Genomic DNA, 18,091 nt, shown 5'->3' with positions numbered 1-18,091 from the left:
TGTCTTTTTTAAGAGAAACACAGTTATGGGCGGTGCTGGCAGTTCATAGAAATGAAGCCAGGAAACGTATCTTCAACCAGAGAGCATGCGCTCTTCTGCTGCTTTAAAAAAAAAAAATCAGGGTTTGTTTAAATCCCTGGAACAATTCAGTGGTACATGTGCACTCACAGCAGAGCAGGCGCTGTGGGGACCCCATGCTTAACAAGGCTCTGCGTAGACTTCAGCATAGAGGAACAATCTCTCTGCTGTGGTGCTCGTGTTGGGACCGCGTGAAGGTTGGGTTTGCAGCCTATCGGAGCACGTGCTGCCTTGGCATCGTTCGTGCCTGCCTTCAGAACGGCCTCTGCAGCGAGAATTTGATAATTGAGGTTTTTTACATGCTGGTAGCACATCTGCCATCTGTCTCCTGCCTCCATCTGCAACACCTCTGATAGACACGGAGCTTGCTGGGATTTGTCTTCTCTCTGGGTCAGGAGTGTGTGCAGTGGCAGAGGATCAATAGTGAGTTGAGACATTTTCCTTGCTTAGATCAGGCTTAGCTCAGCAGATACCTACACATATCGTGTAGTTTAGGTACCTCTGTGTCACTTAATGACAGATGATTCTGCTCACAGAGGTTTTGGTGCTCCAGAGGGCCCTGCGTTGCGATGTGAATATCTATACCTTATAGCAAAACGCTTTTACGTGCCTCTCGCCTGGCCATACGGCTTTAAACAGCAGTGCTCAGTGCATTTCTGACGGCGTTATCCAACCTCACTCGCTGGCGCCTGTCAGCATGACTCCCACGTGAAAGCAGGAAATATTGTTCCACCCTTGCTGATAGATGGAATGCAAAGAAAAGCGGGCTTTTTTGGGGGCTAGAAGCTGTGTTTTCTGAGGATAAAAAGAGAAACTGCATCTTCCAAACCAGCTAGGTTAGATACTGGCTTTAGCCTAAGGAGGCTGTGGAAAGGAAGGCAGACACCCCTGGTGTGGACTAGAGGAAGCACCCCAGGGCACCACCGCGTGTGCTCTCTGCATTTAAGCACTTGTTATTACCTTGTTGAAGTGAAGATGAGACAATCTTTCCCCTGGCTGCCTTGGGGCGGGATGGGGTGTGTCAGGAATGAATCATAGAATCGTTTAGGTTGGAAAAGACCTTTAAGACCATCAAGTCCCAACCATTAACCCAGCACTGCCAAGTCCACCACTAAACCATGTCCTGAAGCGCCACATCTACACGTCTTTTAAACACCTCCAGGGATGGGGACTCCACCACTTCCCTGGGCAGCCTGTTCCAGTGCTTGACAACCCTTTCGGTGAAGAACTTTTTCCTAATATCCAATCTAAACCTCCCCTGATGCAACTTGAGGCCGTTTCCTCATATTCTAGCAGCTTTCAGCACCTCCTCCATGTGCCTTCAGTGAAGTTCTCCACCACTTCAGGGGGACTCCAGGTCCTCCTCTTGTCCCACGATGCTGAGAGCTCTGTAGCATTGAGGTTCCCGACACTGGAAGCATCAAAGGTGTGAATCGATGCTCCTGAGCCCGCACGGTGCCGTGGTGAGGAGAGAGCTGGGGTGGAAGAGCTGATTTTAAACCTCACTTTGCCTCTTCCAGATGCTGTCGACAGTGCTGAATATCATCATCTTTGAGGACTGCAGGAACCAGTGGTCAATGTCTCGGCCTCTTCTCGGCTTGATACTGCTCAATGAAAAGGTAAAGATCCCACCCTCCCGTTGCAGCTGGAGGAGCTGTCTGGGCTTGAATGATGGTGGAGCCTTCCGGCTGAAGGGAGCAGAACGGTGTCAGAGCACGCGGTTGGGAAGTTGGGACTGGAGAGATTGTGCGTCGAGGGAAGGGTCTCCAGCCCTTCCCTGCAGCAGCCTTGGCGCTAAGGAATCCTCTTAACTTTTATAAGGGCACTGAAAGTCACTTGAAGAGCTGTAACGCATTTCCTCCCTCTTCCCGAGAGCTTGTTATGCGTGCCCTGTCCCAAAGCCAAGGGGACTGTTCATCTGAAAATTAACCCATCCTTCTCTCATCTCCCCCAGTACTTCTCTGACTTGAGGAACAGTATAGTGAACAGCCAGCCTCCGGAGAAACAGCAGGCAATGCACCTCTGCTTTGAGAACCTCATGGAAGGCATCGAACGCAACCTCTTAACCAAGAACAGGGACAGGTCAGTATGGGCCAGAGACCCCTTTTTTTTTTTGTGGGGCTGAGCCCATCCCGAGGCACGCTGAGCGAGCCCATAGCTTAACGCAGAAGCACAGCCTAGAGAGTCCGTGGTCCTCGTGGCAGCCTCATGGAGAGCAAAACACAGGAGGAACAGGCAAACTCCTGCTCTAACACGCTGCTCTGCCTTTTCTGTAGGTTTACGCAAAACCTGTCGGCGTTCAGGCGAGAGGTGAACGACTCCATGAAGAACTCCACCTACGGCGTGAACAGCAACGACATGATGAGCTGACGTCTCCCAACTCCACCTGTACAGAGCAGCATCTCTTTGGCCTGGCCCAGAGGGGTTACCGTTTCCGATGGAAAGAAAAGAGGGCGTTTCTAATCCCTGCTCTTCCCCAGGGCTGGATTGCGGCGCTCGCTTTGGGCCGTACTCTACGTCCCGAGGGAGGAGGGAACAGGAGGGGTTGTTGAGCTCACCGGGGCAGGGTGCTTCTGTTTCCGTGGGAGGGGGTGGAAGGGCATAAGCCAGGTGCAAGAATCCAGCGTCTCCCTACCCGAATGTCTGCGTGGAACGCCAGCGCTCTGCTGCAGCCTGCCTTGTATAAACATGTACATTTTTTCATAACATTTTGAACAAGGTTTATATTGACTCAGTTTAAAAAAAAAAAAAAAAAAAAGTGTGATTGAAATTTTTACAGAGTCCTGGTGCACCGGTGCTGGCGTGAGGGTTGTGTATGCGAGTGAGGAAAGCGTGTCCTGCAGGCCTGAAGCTTTACTGGGTGAGGGGTGGGTGTGTGAAAGTGCAGAGATATATTTAGTGACAAGTGTAGAGAGAAGAAAAAAAAAAAAAAATTCAACGACAACAAAAAAAAAAAAGCATTGTAAAATTCCAAATGTATATTTTTTCTTATTAAGCCCCTTGAAATCACAACTTCCTGTTACCGTCTTGCCCTTGTTATTAGGAACTCTAAGCCATGCCGCGTGATCTTTCATTCGTGCTTGCTCGTGGGTGTCTCTCCTATCCCCGGTGTAGCAGTAGGCGCTGTCCCCTCGTCAACCCGCTTCTCGCAGGGCCCTCGCCTCCCTCCCTCCGGACCGATGCCGTGCCGGGTGCCTGCCCAGCAGCACTCTCCTCACTCTGCCTTCTCCTTTTCTTTTTTCTCTCCCTCCCCATCTCAGTCGAGCAGGAAGTGCGCGTGGGATGCTCGGGCTGCAGGCGAGCTTGCCGCGCTCTCGGGGAGCTCGCAGCAGCGAGCGCGGCCGGCCCCTGCGGCAGCAAACGCCTGTGCTCAGGCCGAGCCAGCAGCGCGGGGCTGCTGCAGCCAACCTGCCGCCTCGGAGGGTTCTTAATAACAAGGTTTGCCTAGCATGAAGTATTTAACACCCCCTTTAAAATTATTCCTTTTTTTTCTAAGTCACCATAATAAATGTTTTGGATATAAAATTGACTTACAGAGGAAAGCTGATGGGGGAGGGAACCTGTTTGCCTTGTACTTTTTCCACTATTGTTGCTGCTAGTCGTGTGCATCCTCTTGCTCAGCTCTACCCACAGACATTCAGTCCTTAGGGCTTCAGTTTCTCTTCCCAGACACCACCTACTCTTAATTTTATTTTATTTTCCTTTTTTTTGTTTGTTTTTTTTTTGTTTTCTTTCCTCTGGCGATTGTGTGTTGGGTCCTTTTTCGCGTGAGCAGATTGCTGGTTGACTTGTAAGGGTGTTTGCTGCATACAGTGTAAGCATTGTGACTGCAAATAAAACTTCAATGGTTTCTACTGAGCCGTGTCTGCCTGGGCATCGCCTGCGCCCCAAGCTCTCCCCTGCACGCGCCGCAGGCGGGAGCCGGCCCCTGCCTGCTGCGGGGTGAGTTTTCCAAATGAAATGGGTTAAAAAAAGCCTATTTGATTAGTGGGGGTAGATCGTACTCTGGCGTGGGGCCCTCAAGTGGTGCAGGCAAAGATCTAGCTAAAATCCAGGTGGATTCAGCAATACTTCCTTAGCGGATTTGGGCTGTTCTAGGGAACAAGCCTTTCAACACCTGCAGCACAAGGAATTTTTTTTTTTTTTTAAAAACATTTATTTACAGTCTGAACTTGCAGGTACAGCCCTGCTCTCCCCCCCTGCCCGGGCAGGGACCAGCAGCGAGGCAGGGGCCTTTCTGCCCTTCCTCAGCTCGGCACCGGGTGAACTCGTCCCATCCTCACCCCAACGCCGCTTCCTCTGCCGCGGCAGCCGCCGGCTCCCTGGCACGGCTGTAAACGACGCTGTTACAGCCCTCTCTGTTCCGAGCGATTTCGATAGCAAAAAACTGGATTCTGGTGGCTAAAAGAGGGGAGAGGAAAAACTTAAAAGAGCAGATCTGTGGGTTCAGCTTTCCCGTAGCCTCGTGCACCCGTTTTCTAGTGGGGACAGCGCTGGCTCCAGCCTGCACCGCGGCTCTCCGAGCCCAGCCGTGCCGTGCCGGCCCTCGCTCACCGAAGATGGTGTTCTCCTCGGTGTAGTCTTTGCGGCAGTCCAGGCGGAGCAGGGTGCCGTAGTTGAAGTCCTCCACCACCCCCTCGAACCGCAGGCAGAACGGGCGCCATTTCTGGGGAGAGAAGCGTGGGCATCCCTGGAGGCCAGGGAGAGGGGGGACGGTTGTGTGCGTTCCCCCCCCTTGCTCCCCACCTACCTCCTTGGCAGGCTCCGATTTGAGCTCTTCTGGGTCGAGCACATCGATTTTAAGATCCCCGAAGGTTTTCCTGAACTCGCCGTAGATCTGGTCATCGACTTTGGTGAGGTTCAGAAACTTGGGGTCGACGGAGGAGATGAGCTACACGGGGAGACTAAAGAATTAACCGTGACCCCCCCGCCGTGAGCCCCACCACCGCCTCGGTTCCCCCCAGGACTTACGTTGAAGTAGACCTGGGCGTGCTGGTGTGCCTTCATGGCCCAGGCCAGCTCCACACGGGGCTGCGGAGGCAGGAGCGGGGTGAGGCAGGGCTGTGCCTCCCGGGGGGGTCCTCTGCTCCCCGTGGGGGCAAGGGGAATGGGGGGGGGGAAGCGGGGACAGCTTATGGGTGATGGGGGGGGGGGGCTGAGGGCAGACAGACCCCCGGCACAGCCGCGGTGGGGGTTCACGGGTGATGCTATGGGACCTGCAAAGCCCAGAGCACCCCATCTGTGTGGGCCCCCCCTGGTGCTGGGGACCCCCCAGGACTGGGACCTCCTCCTGGGGCTGAGACCCGCCGGTGTAGGGACCCCCCCTGGACTAGGACCCTCTCCCTGGGCTGGGACCACCCCCCCGGTGTTGGGACCCCCCCAGGACTGGGACCCCCTCCCGGGGCTGCGATTCCCCCCTCCTCTCCCAGGACTGGGACATCCCATCCCCTGGGGCTGGGACCCCCCAGGACTGGGACCCCCTAGGACTGGGACCCTCCTGGGCTGGGACCCTCCAGGACTGGGACCCCCCAGGGCTGGGACCCTCCAGGGCTGAGACCCCCTCCCGGGGCTGCGATCCCCCCCTCCTCTCCCAGGACTGGGACATCACCTCCCCTGGGGCTGGGACCCCCTAGGACTGGGACCCTCCTGGGCTGGGACCCTCCAGTACTGGGACCCTCCAGGGCTGGGACCCCCTCCCGGGACAGGGACCCCCCCCCGCCCCCGTACTCACATCGTTGCCGAAGGCCTCGGCCGGCAGCGACAAGGCGTGAGCGGCCGCGGCGGCCTCGCCGGGTCCCTGCGCGGGGAGAAGGTGCTGAGGGACCGGCGGGGCGACCCCGGCCCCGGCCCCGGGCCCCCCGCCCCGCCGGCCCCCCCGGCCCCACCAGCCCCGCCGCCATCATCGCCATCGCCAGCGCTGCCGGAAGCGGCGCCGCGGCCCCGCCCACACGCGCCTGCGCCCACGGGACCCGCGGGGGACAGGGACAGGGACAGGGACAGGGACAGGGGAGAGGGACACGGGAGAGGGACACGGGAGAGGGACAGGGCGGGGGGGGCCATGGCCCGGTGAGGGGACCGCGGCACGGCCAAGAGGCGCATGGCAGGGCACGGTGACCCGTGCAGGAGCGTCAGTGCGAGGTGGCACATGGCAGGGCCAGGGGACCCGTGGCACTCCAAGGTGGCACATGGCAGGGCGTGGGGACCCACGGCACACCAAGGTGGCACACGGCAGGGCACGGTGGCCCGTGGCAGGGCACAGGGGTCCATGGCAGCAGTGTCAGTGCGAGGTGGCACACGGCGGGACACAGTGACCCACGGCACACCAAGGTGGCACACGGCAGGGCACGGTGGCCCATGGCACTTCAAGGTGGCACACGGCAGGGCACGGTGGCCCGTGGCACAGCAAGGTGGCACACATGGCAGAAGGGGCAGGGCACAGGGACCCACGGCACACGGAGGTGGCACACGGCAGAGGTAGCGGGGCAAGGTGACCCATGGCATGGCAAAGTGGCACAGGGGAGGGCACGGTGACCCGTGGCAGGGCACAGGGGTCCATGGCAGCAGTGTCAGTGCGAGGTGGCACACGGCGGGACACAGTGACCCGTGGCACACCAAGGTGGCACATGGCAGGGCGTGGGGACCCACGGCACACCAAGGTGGCACACGGCAGGGCACGGTGACCCGTGGCACACCAAGCGGCACACAGCAGGACACGGTGACCCGTGGCACTCCAAGGTGGCACACGGCAGGGCACGGTGGCCCGTGGCACTCCAAGGTGGCACACAGCAGACCCCTGCGCTGCAGCCGGCTGAGCCCCGTGGCACGGCGGAGCCCCCGGGCGCCTGGGGGGGGCAGGTAGCGGTGCGGGGGGGGGGGGGGGGGGGGCTGGCACCGCAGACCCCCCAGGTGGGGCCGTGCCCCATCTCTGTCCCCGCAGCAGCCTGTTCCCAGAGGGCTGGGGCAGCGGGGGGACACCGCCGCGGGCTGGGACTCGCCGGGGACACTCGGGGTGCGAGGCTGATGCTTCTCCCGCTGCAGCTTTTGGGGTGGCGGGACCCCCTGCCCAGCACCGCAGCCCCGGGCTGCTATGGGAGCAGGGGGCGGGTGGGCCGAGCAGGGACACCCACCCCTGGGCTGGGATCGAGGGGTTCCTCTGCTCGTTGGCCGCGATGCGGGGCAGGGCTCCGGGCTGCGGTCGCACACACCTGAGGGGTTTAATGGCCCCCGAAGGGCTGTTGCTATTTAAGGTGGAAGGGCCGGGGTGCTGATTGAGTGGGTGGGGGTCCCTCTGCTTCCATAAGCTGCCTGGGTAGGGGCTGCTGCTGCTGCTGCTGCTGCTGCTGCTGCTGCTGCTGCTGCTGCTGCTGCTGCTGCTGCTGCTGCTGCTGCTTTCAGAGGCTGTTCTTGGGCTGATAATTAAATTATCTGGGGGTGAGTTTTCTAATGCAGTGTTAGTAACCAGCTGCATCGCTTCTGGGGGTGAGGTGTTGGGGGAGCACACGGGGTGACCTGGCCCTGAGCTGATGTGGGGCTGGGGGGGTCCTGCAGCTTGGGGGGGGCTGGGGGAAGCCCTGCAGAGTAGCACCGTGTGCTCCCCCAGGCCGAGAGATCCCGGAGCCATGTCCCTTACAGACAGCACTGACATCGACAGCAAATCTGAGAAGCCCGTGTCCCTGATCTGGGGTAAGGCACAGGGTCCCCCAGCAGCACCCCTGCGGGGCTGGGGGCTGCGCTGGGCTGCTCCCCCTCCCCTGTGCCCCCAGCCTGGAGCAGCCCTGCTCTGACACCCGCCTGTCCCCAGGCTGTGAGCTGAGCCGCGAGCGGGACTCCTACACCTTCCAGGTGCCAGAGGAATGGCAGTGCGAGCAGCAGCTGGCCCTGCGGACGGTAGGTGGTCCCCGTCTCCCCCCAAATCCCTGGGGGTCCTGGGTGAGGGGTGCCCGGATGCCACGGGGGGGTCACGGGGCGATGCTCTTCTCGCTCCCTAAAGATCTGCCTGGGGGAGATGGCGCGGGACGAGTTCCACGTGGTGGAGATTGTGCCGGCCGAGGAGGGCGATGCTCGTGCCCCAGTGCCCCTCGCCACGCTGAAGCCCTCTGTGCTGCCCATGGTGAGTGCCCAGGGCAGGGGCTGCCCCGGGGAGGGGGCTTGCTGCCGGTGGGTGCTGCCCCCCTCCTCTCTTCCAGGCTACGCTGGTGGGAGTGGAGCTGACACCTCCGGTCACCTTCCACCTGAGAGCCGGCTCTGGCCCCGTCTACATCAGCGGGCAGCACGTCTCCAGTGAGTATTGGGGTACCACTGCCCCCCGACCCCTCCCTGGGAGCGGGGGCTCAGCTGGCCTCTCCCGCAGTGATGCCCAACCTGTCCTGGGACGAGGAGGAAGAAGAGGAAGAGGAGGATGCCGAGGAAGAGGAGCCAGCAGAGGAGTTCCCTGAGAAGCCCCCCAAGGGCCAAGCTGCCAAGAAGGGCAGCGCTGCCAAGGTAAGCACCCCCTTGGCTGGGGACGCGGTGTGCGGAGGGGTCCCCGTGCCACGGGGGGGGGGGCCGGGGACGCGGCCTCCTCTGCTGGGAGCTTTCCCGTGCCCTGACCCCAGGGATGGGCTGCTCCGCGCTCCCACCGAGCCCCAAACCCCTCTCTGTAATGGGGCTGAGCCGTGATCTTCATCCCTCGGGGAGGAAGAGGCACAGGCTCCGTAGCGAGCCCCCACCCCCCCTGCGTGTGCCTGGCCCCGCTGTCTACGTCTTCCTCTCTCTCCCCTAGAAGAGGAGGCTAGAGAAGGATGAGCTGCGAGTACGACGGAGGGAAATGTATCCACCAGCCCTGCCACGGAGCAGGGGGTCCCCTGTGCGGCCGGGACCCCGTACCCCTAATCCCAGCCCTCCCCTTCTCTCCCAAGCAGGACCAAGGTCTCCCCCAAGGATCCCCTTCCCAGCAAGGTGGGAGCCGGCCAGGGCGTCCCCCTGCATCTCCCACGTACCCCACCACAGCCAGGCACGTGGGTTAGCACCCGCTGACCAGGACTGGGAGCTCGTGGGGAGGGAAAGGGGCTGATGTGTGGTGCTAATTGGCTGCTGAACTCAAAAAAGGGGGGGGGAACACAGGGCCAGGCTGTCCTGGCCGGCTGTGCCCGGGCTGGGGGCTCGCCGTGCTCAGCCCCAGCCCTGTCCCCGCAGGGGCGAGGAGCCAGCCGGGGCAGGAAGGCAGCGGCAAAGAAGTAGCAGGAGCTGTGGCAGAGCCCAGCCAGGTACGGGGCAGCGGGATGGGGTAGCTGGCTGCGAAGAGTCCCTATGGGGCTGGGAGGGGGGTCTGTGCGTGCCCCCCGTCTCGTGGCTGAGTGGGGCTGGGGAGGACCTGGCCCCAAAGCAGGGTCAGCCCGGCATGCCCGTGTCTAAGACCCTTTTTCCTTCCCTTCCAGGTGCAGAAGAGCCTGGAAAGCTGCTGGTTTGGTGTTGTCCTTCCCCAATAAAGGATATTTGGCACTGCTGGCCCTCTGTGCTGGGGATGGAGGGGTTGGGGGGTGTGGGAGCATCCTCCATCCTGGCTGGGGGGTGTGGGAGCATCCTCCATCCTGGCTGGGGGATGCTCCTGCCTCTCCCCAGGGCTGCGAGGAGCCTTGTGCCCGCTGCCCTGGCTCTGCCGTGCTGCCTACCTTGGCAGCATCCTTCCCCACGGGTCTGGGGGGCCGGCGGCAGCCCCCCTCCCCGCCGTCCCGCGCGGGGTAACGAGTGTTGCTTGTGAATAGGAGACAAAGGGGGATTACCGAGCAGCAGGGAGATGATTATAACCCATTGACCTGGCCTTGGTCTGCAGGCAGCAGGTATTTGTGGAGGGTCCGGTGCCCCTCGGGAGCGCGCGGAGGACTGCTGTGTCTCAGATTGGCTCCGAGAGGGGAGCCGAGCCCGCCACAAAGGCAGGCTTTAGTCTGCTCTAGGTGTGGGGCAGGAGGGCTGAGCCCCTGGGGGATGCCAGGGCTGGGGGGGGGACCCCAGCCCCATCTGCGGGGAGCGCGGTGCCCCGTTTGGGGTGCGAGGACGGGGCCGGGGGAGCTGCCGTTGCTGGGTATGGGGGATCAGGGGCTGCCCTCGCAGGGCACGGTCCCCAGAGGCTCTCGCCTGCGAGGGCCACACGCAGAAGGCTTTGACGGGCAGCCCTGTCCCTTCAGCCTTTCCTCGCCCCGCAGGGGCTGCTTGCACAAGACGGGCCCCCCCACCAGCGCGTTGACAGCTCCCCAGGACCCTCTGCCCCAAACCGGGGGGGGGGGGCACACGCCGGGAGCGATGACTGCTCCGTGGCCGTCAATCATCCCCTGCGGCCCCCGAGGGGTGCTGAGCCCGGGGATGGGATGGGATGGGATGGGGGGGTGTTTGCACATCCCCACGGGGATTTGGGGTGGAAGGGGACCCCTGAGCTGGGGGATGCCATGCTTGTGGTTATTGGGGGCTGCAAATTGTGTTTCGGGCTGAATTCCTGGCCCAGGAGGTGAGAAGGCGGCAGGGGAGGTCTAATTGGGGTTGTTAGCACTGAATCAGGCCCCCCACCCTCCCGCAGATGGGGGTGTGGGTACCCTGCTGCTCTCCATCATCGGCCCCTTTCCCGTGGGGCCTGATACCCGCCTTGCGCTGATGGGGAAACTGAGGCACAACCGTGGAGGCAAGCGGTTTCTGTACCGAGCCCCTCATCCCGTGTGCAGTCCCCTCTGGGACACCCCACAGGGGTGTTTTACCCCCCGGGGTGTTACCCCAGCTCCCTGCCAGGCTATTTATAAGGCACTTAGCACCTTCCTGGCCGAGCAAATGGAACATGGAGGGATGCCCAGCCTCCTGATGGGGCTGGGAGCGGGCAGGGGAAAGAGGGGAGCTGTGTGGGGGGGGGCTGCGACAGAGCCCCCCAGCAGTAAACCAGCCGGTTAAAAACCGCTGCGGTGCTTTTCTCTGCGTGCTGCGCAGACCAGGGCCCTGCCTTGGTGAAAGGAGGGTGACAAAAAGCATCCTCTGTGTCAGTGCATCCCTCCCGGAGGCCTGGGACGGTTCTCCCCGCAGCGGGGGTTTTGCCCACCCCTGGTACCATCACCATGCCCCGCAGCATCACCCCCCCCATCTCCCATAGCCCGGCATCCTCCCCTCCGCGAGGCGAGGCGGGGGGGCTTTGCCACCCCTGGTGACGGGGACACCCCGAGTGGCTGAGCCTCCCCCCCCCCTTCCCCGTCCCCTCCTCCTGCCCCGGCCCCTGCTAGGTCCGATCCTCCTTCCCTCCGCTCTGCCGACTGCCTCCCGGAGAGGTTCGGCCCCTCTTCGCACGGGCTCTCCCCACCTTTAAAGGCAGCCGCTTCGCGCGTCGCCCACCCGCCTCCCATCGCCAGGCCGGGACCGGGAGGGTGCTGCCGGCTCGATGGCGTGGGGGGCTCTGGGTGCTGCCCGTGGCGGTGGGCAGCCCTGCCCTGCCCGCAGCCACCCTTCCCGCTAGCTGCTGCCGGAGGGAGACGCAAACGGGGGACTAGCCCAAGGACGGGAGGCTGATGGGGTGGGGACGCAGGGGACAGGATGGATCTGGATGTCCCCAAGGCGTAGGACGTGCAGCCCCCAGGGCCGGAGGAGGAGGAGGAGGAGAAGACCCAACCCTGGCTGCCTCCCCCATGCTCCGTCGCCGCCGCTGCTCCGGAGACGTTGGCATCGCACGTGGGCTCGCCGGCGTGGCGGCAGCCTGGGTTTCACCCGGTTTTTCCCTCGCCCGCCCCGAGCGAGGGGATCACCCGAGGAAGGAGGGGACAGGCTGCTCCTTGGCTTTCCCTGCCCCGGCGGGGATGTGCCGGCGGTGAGGGAGGGCAGGTTTGCAGAGAGCCCGTGGCAGTGCCTTCGTTTCATGCCGGTGTCTGGGGGGCTTCGGCGAGCGCCATGCAGCCCATCAGCCTGCAGAACCTCTCCATGTAAGCCCTGCGCGCCGCTTGTTGCAATTCTTTGCAACCCGGGTTTATCAGTAGTTTATTCTTGGTGCCGTTAGACGCAGCTATTCCTCGCGGGGCGGGGGGGGGAAGAGAAAACAACTAACCCTGAGCAAAACACCCCGTTTCTCTCCCTTTCTCTTTTGTCTCCCGCTGCAGATGTTTCCAGCTCCTCATGTTCTCCTGTCAGACCCAGGTACGTGGATCTATTTTACTAACCTCGCGGCACATCTGGCCGCGCCGCGGAGCCGGGGCTGGGCGAAGGCACCCGCTCTGCCATGCGCTGAGCTAACAGTTTGCTTCGGGGATGTCCTTTGCTCTGGCGGGGGGCTTTCCCGGGGGGCGGGTGCGTGCCCACCCCAAGTGGTACCCAGCTCCGGGCAGGGGAACGATGCTGCGAAGGCGCCCGTGGGGCCGGGTCCCCGCCGGAGCTGGCTGTGCCCATCGGTGCCGGCCGCGGGGGCCGCAGCGGGCCGGCACTGGGGTATCTGCGGTGGGGTTTCCCCTCTGCCTGGGGCCGGAGGGCCCGGGCAAGGTCAGCGGGGAAGCCCTCCCGGGGCAGGCGATACATTTCTTGCAGCCTTGCTCGGAGAGGGACGTTGCCAAGTCCATCAGCCTTGAGCTCTCGGGGCCGGACGCTGCCCTCGCTCGCGCTGCGGCCGGCTGCCGAGGGGGTTAACGGGGCAGAGCGGGTTCTGGTCGCCCCGCCAGCGGGGTGGTGTGAGGTTCGACACCCCCCTCCCCTCTCCCTTCCACCCTCTCAGGCTGCACCGTCCGTCCCTTTTTGTGCGCTTTAGAAAGGCAGCGGCTATTAAAATGCACTGTTCCATATCAGCACCCTCTGCTCCAGAGCCCGAACAAAACCCCTGTAGCTGCCGGCCCCAGCAGCCTTAATACGTGCTCAGGACTCTTTTTTTTCTTGTTTTTTTCTTTTTTTTTTTTTTTTTTTTTTCTTCCCCAAGGTAAATGCTTTTATTTCTTTGAAAATGAGAGGGGAAGGGAACTGCCTTTGATGGAGAGGGGCCGCCCCCCCAGCCCACCTCCTCGGCCAGCCCCAAAGGCTTTAAAGTGGATCCGGGCAGGAAATGAGTCCCCAGGAGCACACAAAGGTGGTGGGGAGCTGGGGGGGGTGCAGGGGGGGCAGGCAGTGCCCCCCACCATCCCGCTGCTCCCCGTCCCGCAAGAGCGGGCAGGGCCGGGTCCCCTCGTGCCGCGTCCCCTCGTGCTGGGCTTCACGCCCAGCGAGGCGATGCCGCAGCCGGGGGATGCGGGGCGGCCGGTCCCGTGCACCCGGGCGATGCTGCGCGCCCCGAACTGGGGAGCCAGACCCCCAGATGCTCCCCGGGTCTCCCCACGGGATGAGCTCCCGGAGCGTGTCCCCCTGCCCACAGCCCTTTCGGAGCTGGTTTTTGGGCTGGCTCAGCCGGGGCCGGTGTCCCTTGGGCGGCGCAGCCGGCTGCGGTGCTGCCCTGAGCCCCGGCTTCCCACTTGCACCGGGGTTAAACCAAGTCTTCCCTTCAGATATGCGCTGAGAGGCGCTGGTTGGAGTCCGGTGTGGGGATGGGGGCTGACCACCAGCACTAATCCCCCCCTCCCCAGCTCATCTGCGGTAATCAGCTGCCGTTTACCGTACAATAACCCCTGTGTGTTTGCGCTGCCCGGTTAGCGTAAGCCACGGAGCTGGTTGGGGTCCGCGAGGTGTTTTATTCCTCCGGCCCCAGGGCCGGTGCGTGCTCGGGGTGGACCGGGAGGGGACGGCTCTACTCTTGGGACACCCAGCCCGGCTTTAGGTGGGTTTTACCCCCCCCACGAGGGACCCAGTGGGTGTTTTGCAAGCCCTTGCATCCCAGCCTGTCCTCGGTACCTGCCTGGGAGCAGAGCCCGAGCGGGAGATGCTGCTGAGTGTCCGGCCGGCCCTGGAGCGTGGCTGGGAGCAGCAGCTCGACCCCGCTCCCGAGGGAACGGTCGGCTGCGCCCGGAGGAGAGCGTCCTTCCCTGCGAGCCCCTGCATCCTCCTCGTGCACGGGTTGCAAAGCAACACCTCTGCCTCTCCCTGCCCACAACGCCAGTCGCTCTCGGTCCAAAGCATCCGCTCGGCGCCTTCGTCGCGGCTCGAAGGGGACCAGCTTGGCTGGCGATGGCTGGGAGCTCTCCCTCGCCCGCGGACGGGGTGGCGGGTGGATCTCCGTGTCCCCTGGGGCCAGCCCCAGCCCTCCCGCCCCACCGGGCTCCCCGCTCCGTCCCCTTGCCGTCGGCCGTCCAAAACAAATTGATTTTATTTTTCCCTTTGTAAACAAAGGGGGAGAATCAACCGTCTCCTAATTTTAACCAGTACGTGAGGGACCAGGGTGCCATGACCGACCAGCTGAGCCGACGGCAGATCAGGGAGTACCAGCTCTACAGCCGGACCAGTGGCAAGCACGTCCAGGTGAACGGCAAAAGGATCACCGCCACCGCCGAGGACGGCAACAAGTTCGGTAAGAGCCCGGCGGCTCCCCGGAGGGGTTCGTCTGCAGCCCGGGACGGCCGTGCTCATGCAAGGGCTGGAAAAGGCTGGGGAAATGTCTCTTCCCAGAGGAGTTTTGCAGGGGGAATTGGGGGTGTGGGGAGGTTTTAATTGCCCCAGCTAGCTGGTTTTATACCCAAAAATCCCCCAAATAATTCCTGTGAGAGCGTGGCTCCCAACCAGCCAGCCCTGACCTCGAAACTTCCAAAATCATGCATTTCTCGGATACCATGCAGCGTCCATAAGCCCTGCCGTCTTTAGGGCTTTTGCTTTCTAATCTCTTCCTGGCATGAGACGGGCAACTTTTCCTGGAGGAGAATCACCTGATCCCGGTATCAGCCTCTTAAATATCCATACATGGTGGGCAGTGCAGAGAGCCCACCCCAGCCGCATCCCCCTTCCCCGCGGGGTTTGGCCCCGACGCCACGCTGACGGGCACCGCAGCCCCGCAGGGGCCAGGCTGGCATCCCCAGCATCTAAAAGCTTCAAGAGAGGCTTTTCAAAGCCCGGTGACCAGCGAGGCTGACTCGCCACCTTTCCAGGTCTTTCCCTGAATTCTCCCCGCCGGCTCGGGCGCGGGGCTGCCGGGAACGCAGGACCCGCCGGGGTCATTGGTTTCGGTGTCGGCTCCCAACCTTTGTGGCCGCCGCTGTGTTGTAGAGAAACAATGAGGACGAGGATAATTAACCTGCCGGGTGCTGGACTCGGTCTAGCCCTGGAGAACCCATTGAATCGCTGACAATGCGGATGTGCCGGGGCGGGTAGGAAGGGGCCGTTGCTCTCCCCGGCGCCTTCATCAAACGCCCGGTTTGACTCTGCTGGGTTTTAACAAAGGCCCTTTAGCATCATGGCTGGGCAGCATCCCTGCCCTGCCCCGGCTGCGGGGGCTTGCCGTCCTCCCGGCCCCGCCGGTGAAGGGCAGGGCGGGATGCCGGGGGGCGAGACGGAGGCAGGGAGAAGGGGACGGGGGTGGTTTGGATGCCAGCAGCCCGTGGCGGGGTGCCACAGCCCCCGTGGGACACTTTCCCCCTTGCTCCCCTCCTCGCAGCCAAGCTCATCGTGGAGACGGACACCTTCGGCAGCCGCGTCCGCATCAAGGGGGCCGAGAGCGAGAAGTACATCTGCATGAGCAAGCGCGGCAAGCTCATCGGGAAAGTGAGTCCCGGCCCCCCCCGCCCCCCCCAAGCTTGCCCCTCCGCCTGTCCCCGCTCCCCGGAGCTCAGCCCGGGCACCAGCTGGAGCCGGGACACTCGGCCAGGCTGGTCCCTGTGTCCCCACTCCCAGGGGCTGTGTTGGTGCGGTGGGGGGCTCTCCCTGTCCCGTCCCATCCCCCCCCCCCCCCCCCCAAGCTGCCGGTCCCCCTTCTCCTCCATCAGCACCGCGCTGCTCAGCCCGGCTCCCGCAAGGAGAAGCCCCCCGGGAGCTGGTCCCGGTGCCTTGGGGTCAGTGCCACGGTGAACGTGGCAGGGATGGGGTGGCAGGGAGGTGGCAGCGCCTCGCGGGTCCCCTCCCCGAGCCCCCAGCCCCATCCTTGCGGGTGCTAAATGCCCCTCTCCTCCTCCCGCAGCCCAACGGCAAGAGCAAGGACTGCATCTTCACGGAGATCGTGCTGGAGAACAACTACACGGCTTTCCAAAACGCCCGCTACGAGGGCTGGTACATGGCCTTCACCCGCAAGGGCCGGCCCCGCAAAGCCTCCCGCAGCCGCCAGAACCAGCGGGAAGCCCACTTCATCAAGCGCCTGTACCGCGGGCAGCTGCCCTTCCCCAACAACGCCGAGCGGCAGAAGCAGTTCGAGTTCGTCGGCTCGTCCTCCCCCACACGCCGCACCCGCCGCACCCGCGCCCCTCGCCCACGCACGTAACGCCCGGACTCGCCCTCCGCCGGGCCCTGCCCTCCTCGTCCTCACAGCCTTCGGCCTCACCAGACTCTGCCCCTTCTCCCGACGCCCTCCGGCACTGTTTCTTCCCCACTTCTTTTTCGGAAGATGCTCTATTTTTATACTCCTCTTGGGCACCGCGAATAGGTTGGGGAGCGCACGCTTCGGGCACGGTCGCTGGTGTCTACAGCCCCACGCCGGCGTGCCTTCATCCCTGGAGCGGCCCGCGGTACCCGCCTTCACCACCCGCTACCTTCGCCTCTTCCCCTTGGCAGCCCCTCGGAGACTTGTCCCCGTGCCACCGAGGGCTGGGACCCCCGGCCACGTTCCCGTCCCCACAGACGTCCCTCTCGGTGCCAGGGATGGATGGGACCGGCCATGAGACTGCGGGATGTCCCCACCTGAGCCGCATGGAGAGCTTGTCCCCAGCCCCAGGCCCGTGGGATGCTGTGCCCGTCCCTGCGAGGGGTCCCACCCGTGGGTGGCCAAGTGATGGGGAGCGTGGGGTGCTGGTCTGTCCGTCTGTCTGTGCAGCTCCAGATGGGAGGTGGGGGGGTCCCCGGCCACGCAGACGCCGGGGTCAGCACTTGTGTCCCCGTGGCTGTGGGGTCTCTGCGTTATTTATTGGAGGGGAAGGTCTGTGCCCTCTCCCGGTGGCACCGGGGTGCCGGGGGCGTGGGGACGCGTGTGGGTGCCCTCCAGGCTCCGCTGGCCAAAGAGAAACTGCTTTTAGGTTATTTTTATTGTTTTTGGTTGGTTGTTTGTGTGTTTTTACAAGCTCTGCTGTTTCCTTTATGAGTCGGTTTTAGGCCTAAACGGTTAGACTTTGGAGTTTGTTTGTGTAAAGGAGGAAACCCCGAGGCAAATAAAAGCGAGTGTCTAGACCCAGGGGGCCTGGGGGAGTTTTCGTTCCCCTGCCAAGGCTTTGCCACAGGCTTTGTGCCTGCTGGAATGGGGGGCACCCAGCTCCCCCTTGGTCTAGGGTGTCCTCCCCCACCTCGGGTGCAAGCCCCCAGCCTTCGGGGAGAGATGCTGCCTGGCAGGAGGATGGAGGTGGCCGCTGGAAGGGGCCTCCCCGTGTCCCCATCCCTGTCTGTGCCCCCCCCTGCTCTGTGTCCTGGGGGGGTGTCTGCTGCATCCCGGTGAACAGGGCATCGCCCTTGGCGTGGTACCCGGCGTGGTTCCCCGCTGGTGCCCCCCAGGGCATCGCCCTTGGCGTGGTACCCGGCGTGGTCCCCGCTGCTCTCCCTGCCCGGGGCCGCTGGCTCGCCCACCCCATGGTGGCCACTGGTGGGGCTGTCCCCCCCGGCCCTGAGCTCGGTGCCCCCAGCCCGTGCCATCCCACCCTCCCTGTAATTGCTTTCCCTCCTGACAATGCCCTGGGAGGTGGCAGCCGGACGGCGGGGAGGATGTAATCCCTTAACCGGGGCTCACCCAGCCCCTACAAAGCCCCGCCAGCATAATGCCGGGGTGGGGGGAGCCCGGCTGGGGGGGGCAGCGGGGAGAAAATTATAACAGTTTGAGTTAAATGAAGCTTTAAAGCAGAAGGGAAATGCAACACCCAGCAATTACAGCCGAACAATGCGCCCGGCGCTGCCTGCCCAGGTGTGGCGGGCAGGAATTAGCCGAGCGGCCGGGGTAATTTTTTTTTCCCCCCTCCCGTTTCCTTCGGCCCCACAACCCCGGCTC

At 63.0% G+C, this 18,091-nt stretch overlaps 4 protein-coding genes across 4 annotated transcripts in view; 3 read left to right on the top strand and 1 right to left on the bottom strand.

The window, feature by feature from the left end:
* Nucleotides 1-3,936, top strand: part of XPO7 (exportin 7) — a 50,319-nt gene extending 46,383 nt beyond the window's left edge. The window contains exons 26-28 of the mRNA XM_075523478.1: nt 1,599-1,697; nt 2,033-2,160; nt 2,355-3,936. Of these exons, the coding sequence (XP_075379593.1) occupies nt 1,599-1,697; nt 2,033-2,160; nt 2,355-2,448 (321 nt within the window). The 3' untranslated portion in view covers nt 2,449-3,936. The remainder of the gene's footprint in view (nt 1-1,598; nt 1,698-2,032; nt 2,161-2,354) is intronic.
* A 295-nt stretch (nt 3,937-4,231) lies between these two features.
* Nucleotides 4,232-6,014, bottom strand: PBDC1 (polysaccharide biosynthesis domain containing 1). The gene is made up of 6 exons (XM_075523492.1): nt 5,964-6,014; nt 5,810-5,875; nt 5,050-5,109; nt 4,829-4,969; nt 4,633-4,744; nt 4,232-4,479 (listed from the first exon to the last, which is right to left on the bottom strand). The coding sequence occupies exons 1-6, from the start codon at nt 5,985-5,987 to the stop codon at nt 4,358-4,360; spliced, it is 525 nt and encodes a 174-aa protein (XP_075379607.1). The 5' UTR covers nt 5,988-6,014; the 3' UTR covers nt 4,232-4,357.
* A 1,648-nt stretch (nt 6,015-7,662) lies between these two features.
* On the top strand, nt 7,663-9,538 carry NPM2 (nucleophosmin/nucleoplasmin 2). Its single transcript, XM_075523571.1, has 9 exons — nt 7,663-7,761; nt 7,880-7,965; nt 8,069-8,188; nt 8,265-8,358; nt 8,429-8,559; nt 8,840-8,865; nt 8,979-9,015; nt 9,253-9,323; nt 9,495-9,538. The coding sequence occupies exons 1-8, from the start codon at nt 7,698-7,700 to the stop codon at nt 9,295-9,297; spliced, it is 603 nt and encodes a 200-aa protein (XP_075379686.1). The 5' UTR covers nt 7,663-7,697; the 3' UTR covers nt 9,298-9,323; nt 9,495-9,538.
* Nucleotides 9,539-11,629: 2,091 nt separating this feature from the next.
* FGF17 (fibroblast growth factor 17) lies at nt 11,630-16,556 on the top strand. Its single transcript, XM_075523530.1, is given in 7 exon segments — nt 11,630-11,784; nt 11,786-11,873; nt 11,917-12,002; nt 12,177-12,213; nt 14,317-14,494; nt 15,572-15,678; nt 16,091-16,556. Coding segments are annotated over 7 exon segments (948 nt in total). The 3' UTR covers nt 16,388-16,556.
* Nucleotides 16,557-18,091: the final 1,535 nt, after the last annotated feature.

This window comes from Mycteria americana, chromosome 23 (assembly GCF_035582795.1).
Source record: "Mycteria americana isolate JAX WOST 10 ecotype Jacksonville Zoo and Gardens chromosome 23, USCA_MyAme_1.0, whole genome shotgun sequence".
Lineage (NCBI taxonomy): Eukaryota > Metazoa > Chordata > Aves > Ciconiiformes > Ciconiidae > Mycteria > Mycteria americana.
Note: the sequence above shows the minus strand (reverse complement) of the source record. Positions and strands in the feature narration are given on the sequence as shown.

Coding starts and splice junctions, on each gene's coding strand:
- PBDC1 (XM_075523492.1), bottom strand. CDS start 5,987: ATGGCGATGATGGCGGCGGGGCTG. Junction 5,876..5,963: donor CGATGATGGCGGCGGGGCTG/GTGGGGCCGGGG, acceptor CTCCCCGCGCAG/GGACCCGGCGAGGCCGCCGC. Junction 4,970..5,049: donor ACGCCCAGGTCTACTTCAAC/GTAAGTCCTGGG, acceptor CTCCCCGTGTAG/CTCATCTCCTCCGTCGACCC.
- NPM2 (XM_075523571.1), top strand. CDS start 7,698: ATGTCCCTTACAGACAGCACTGACATCGACAGCAAATCTGAGAAGCCC. Junction 7,966..8,068: donor AGCAGCTGGCCCTGCGGACG/GTAGGTGGTCCC, acceptor CGCTCCCTAAAG/ATCTGCCTGGGGGAGATGGC. Junction 8,560..8,839: donor AGAAGGGCAGCGCTGCCAAG/GTAAGCACCCCC, acceptor TCTCTCCCCTAG/AAGAGGAGGCTAGAGAAGGA.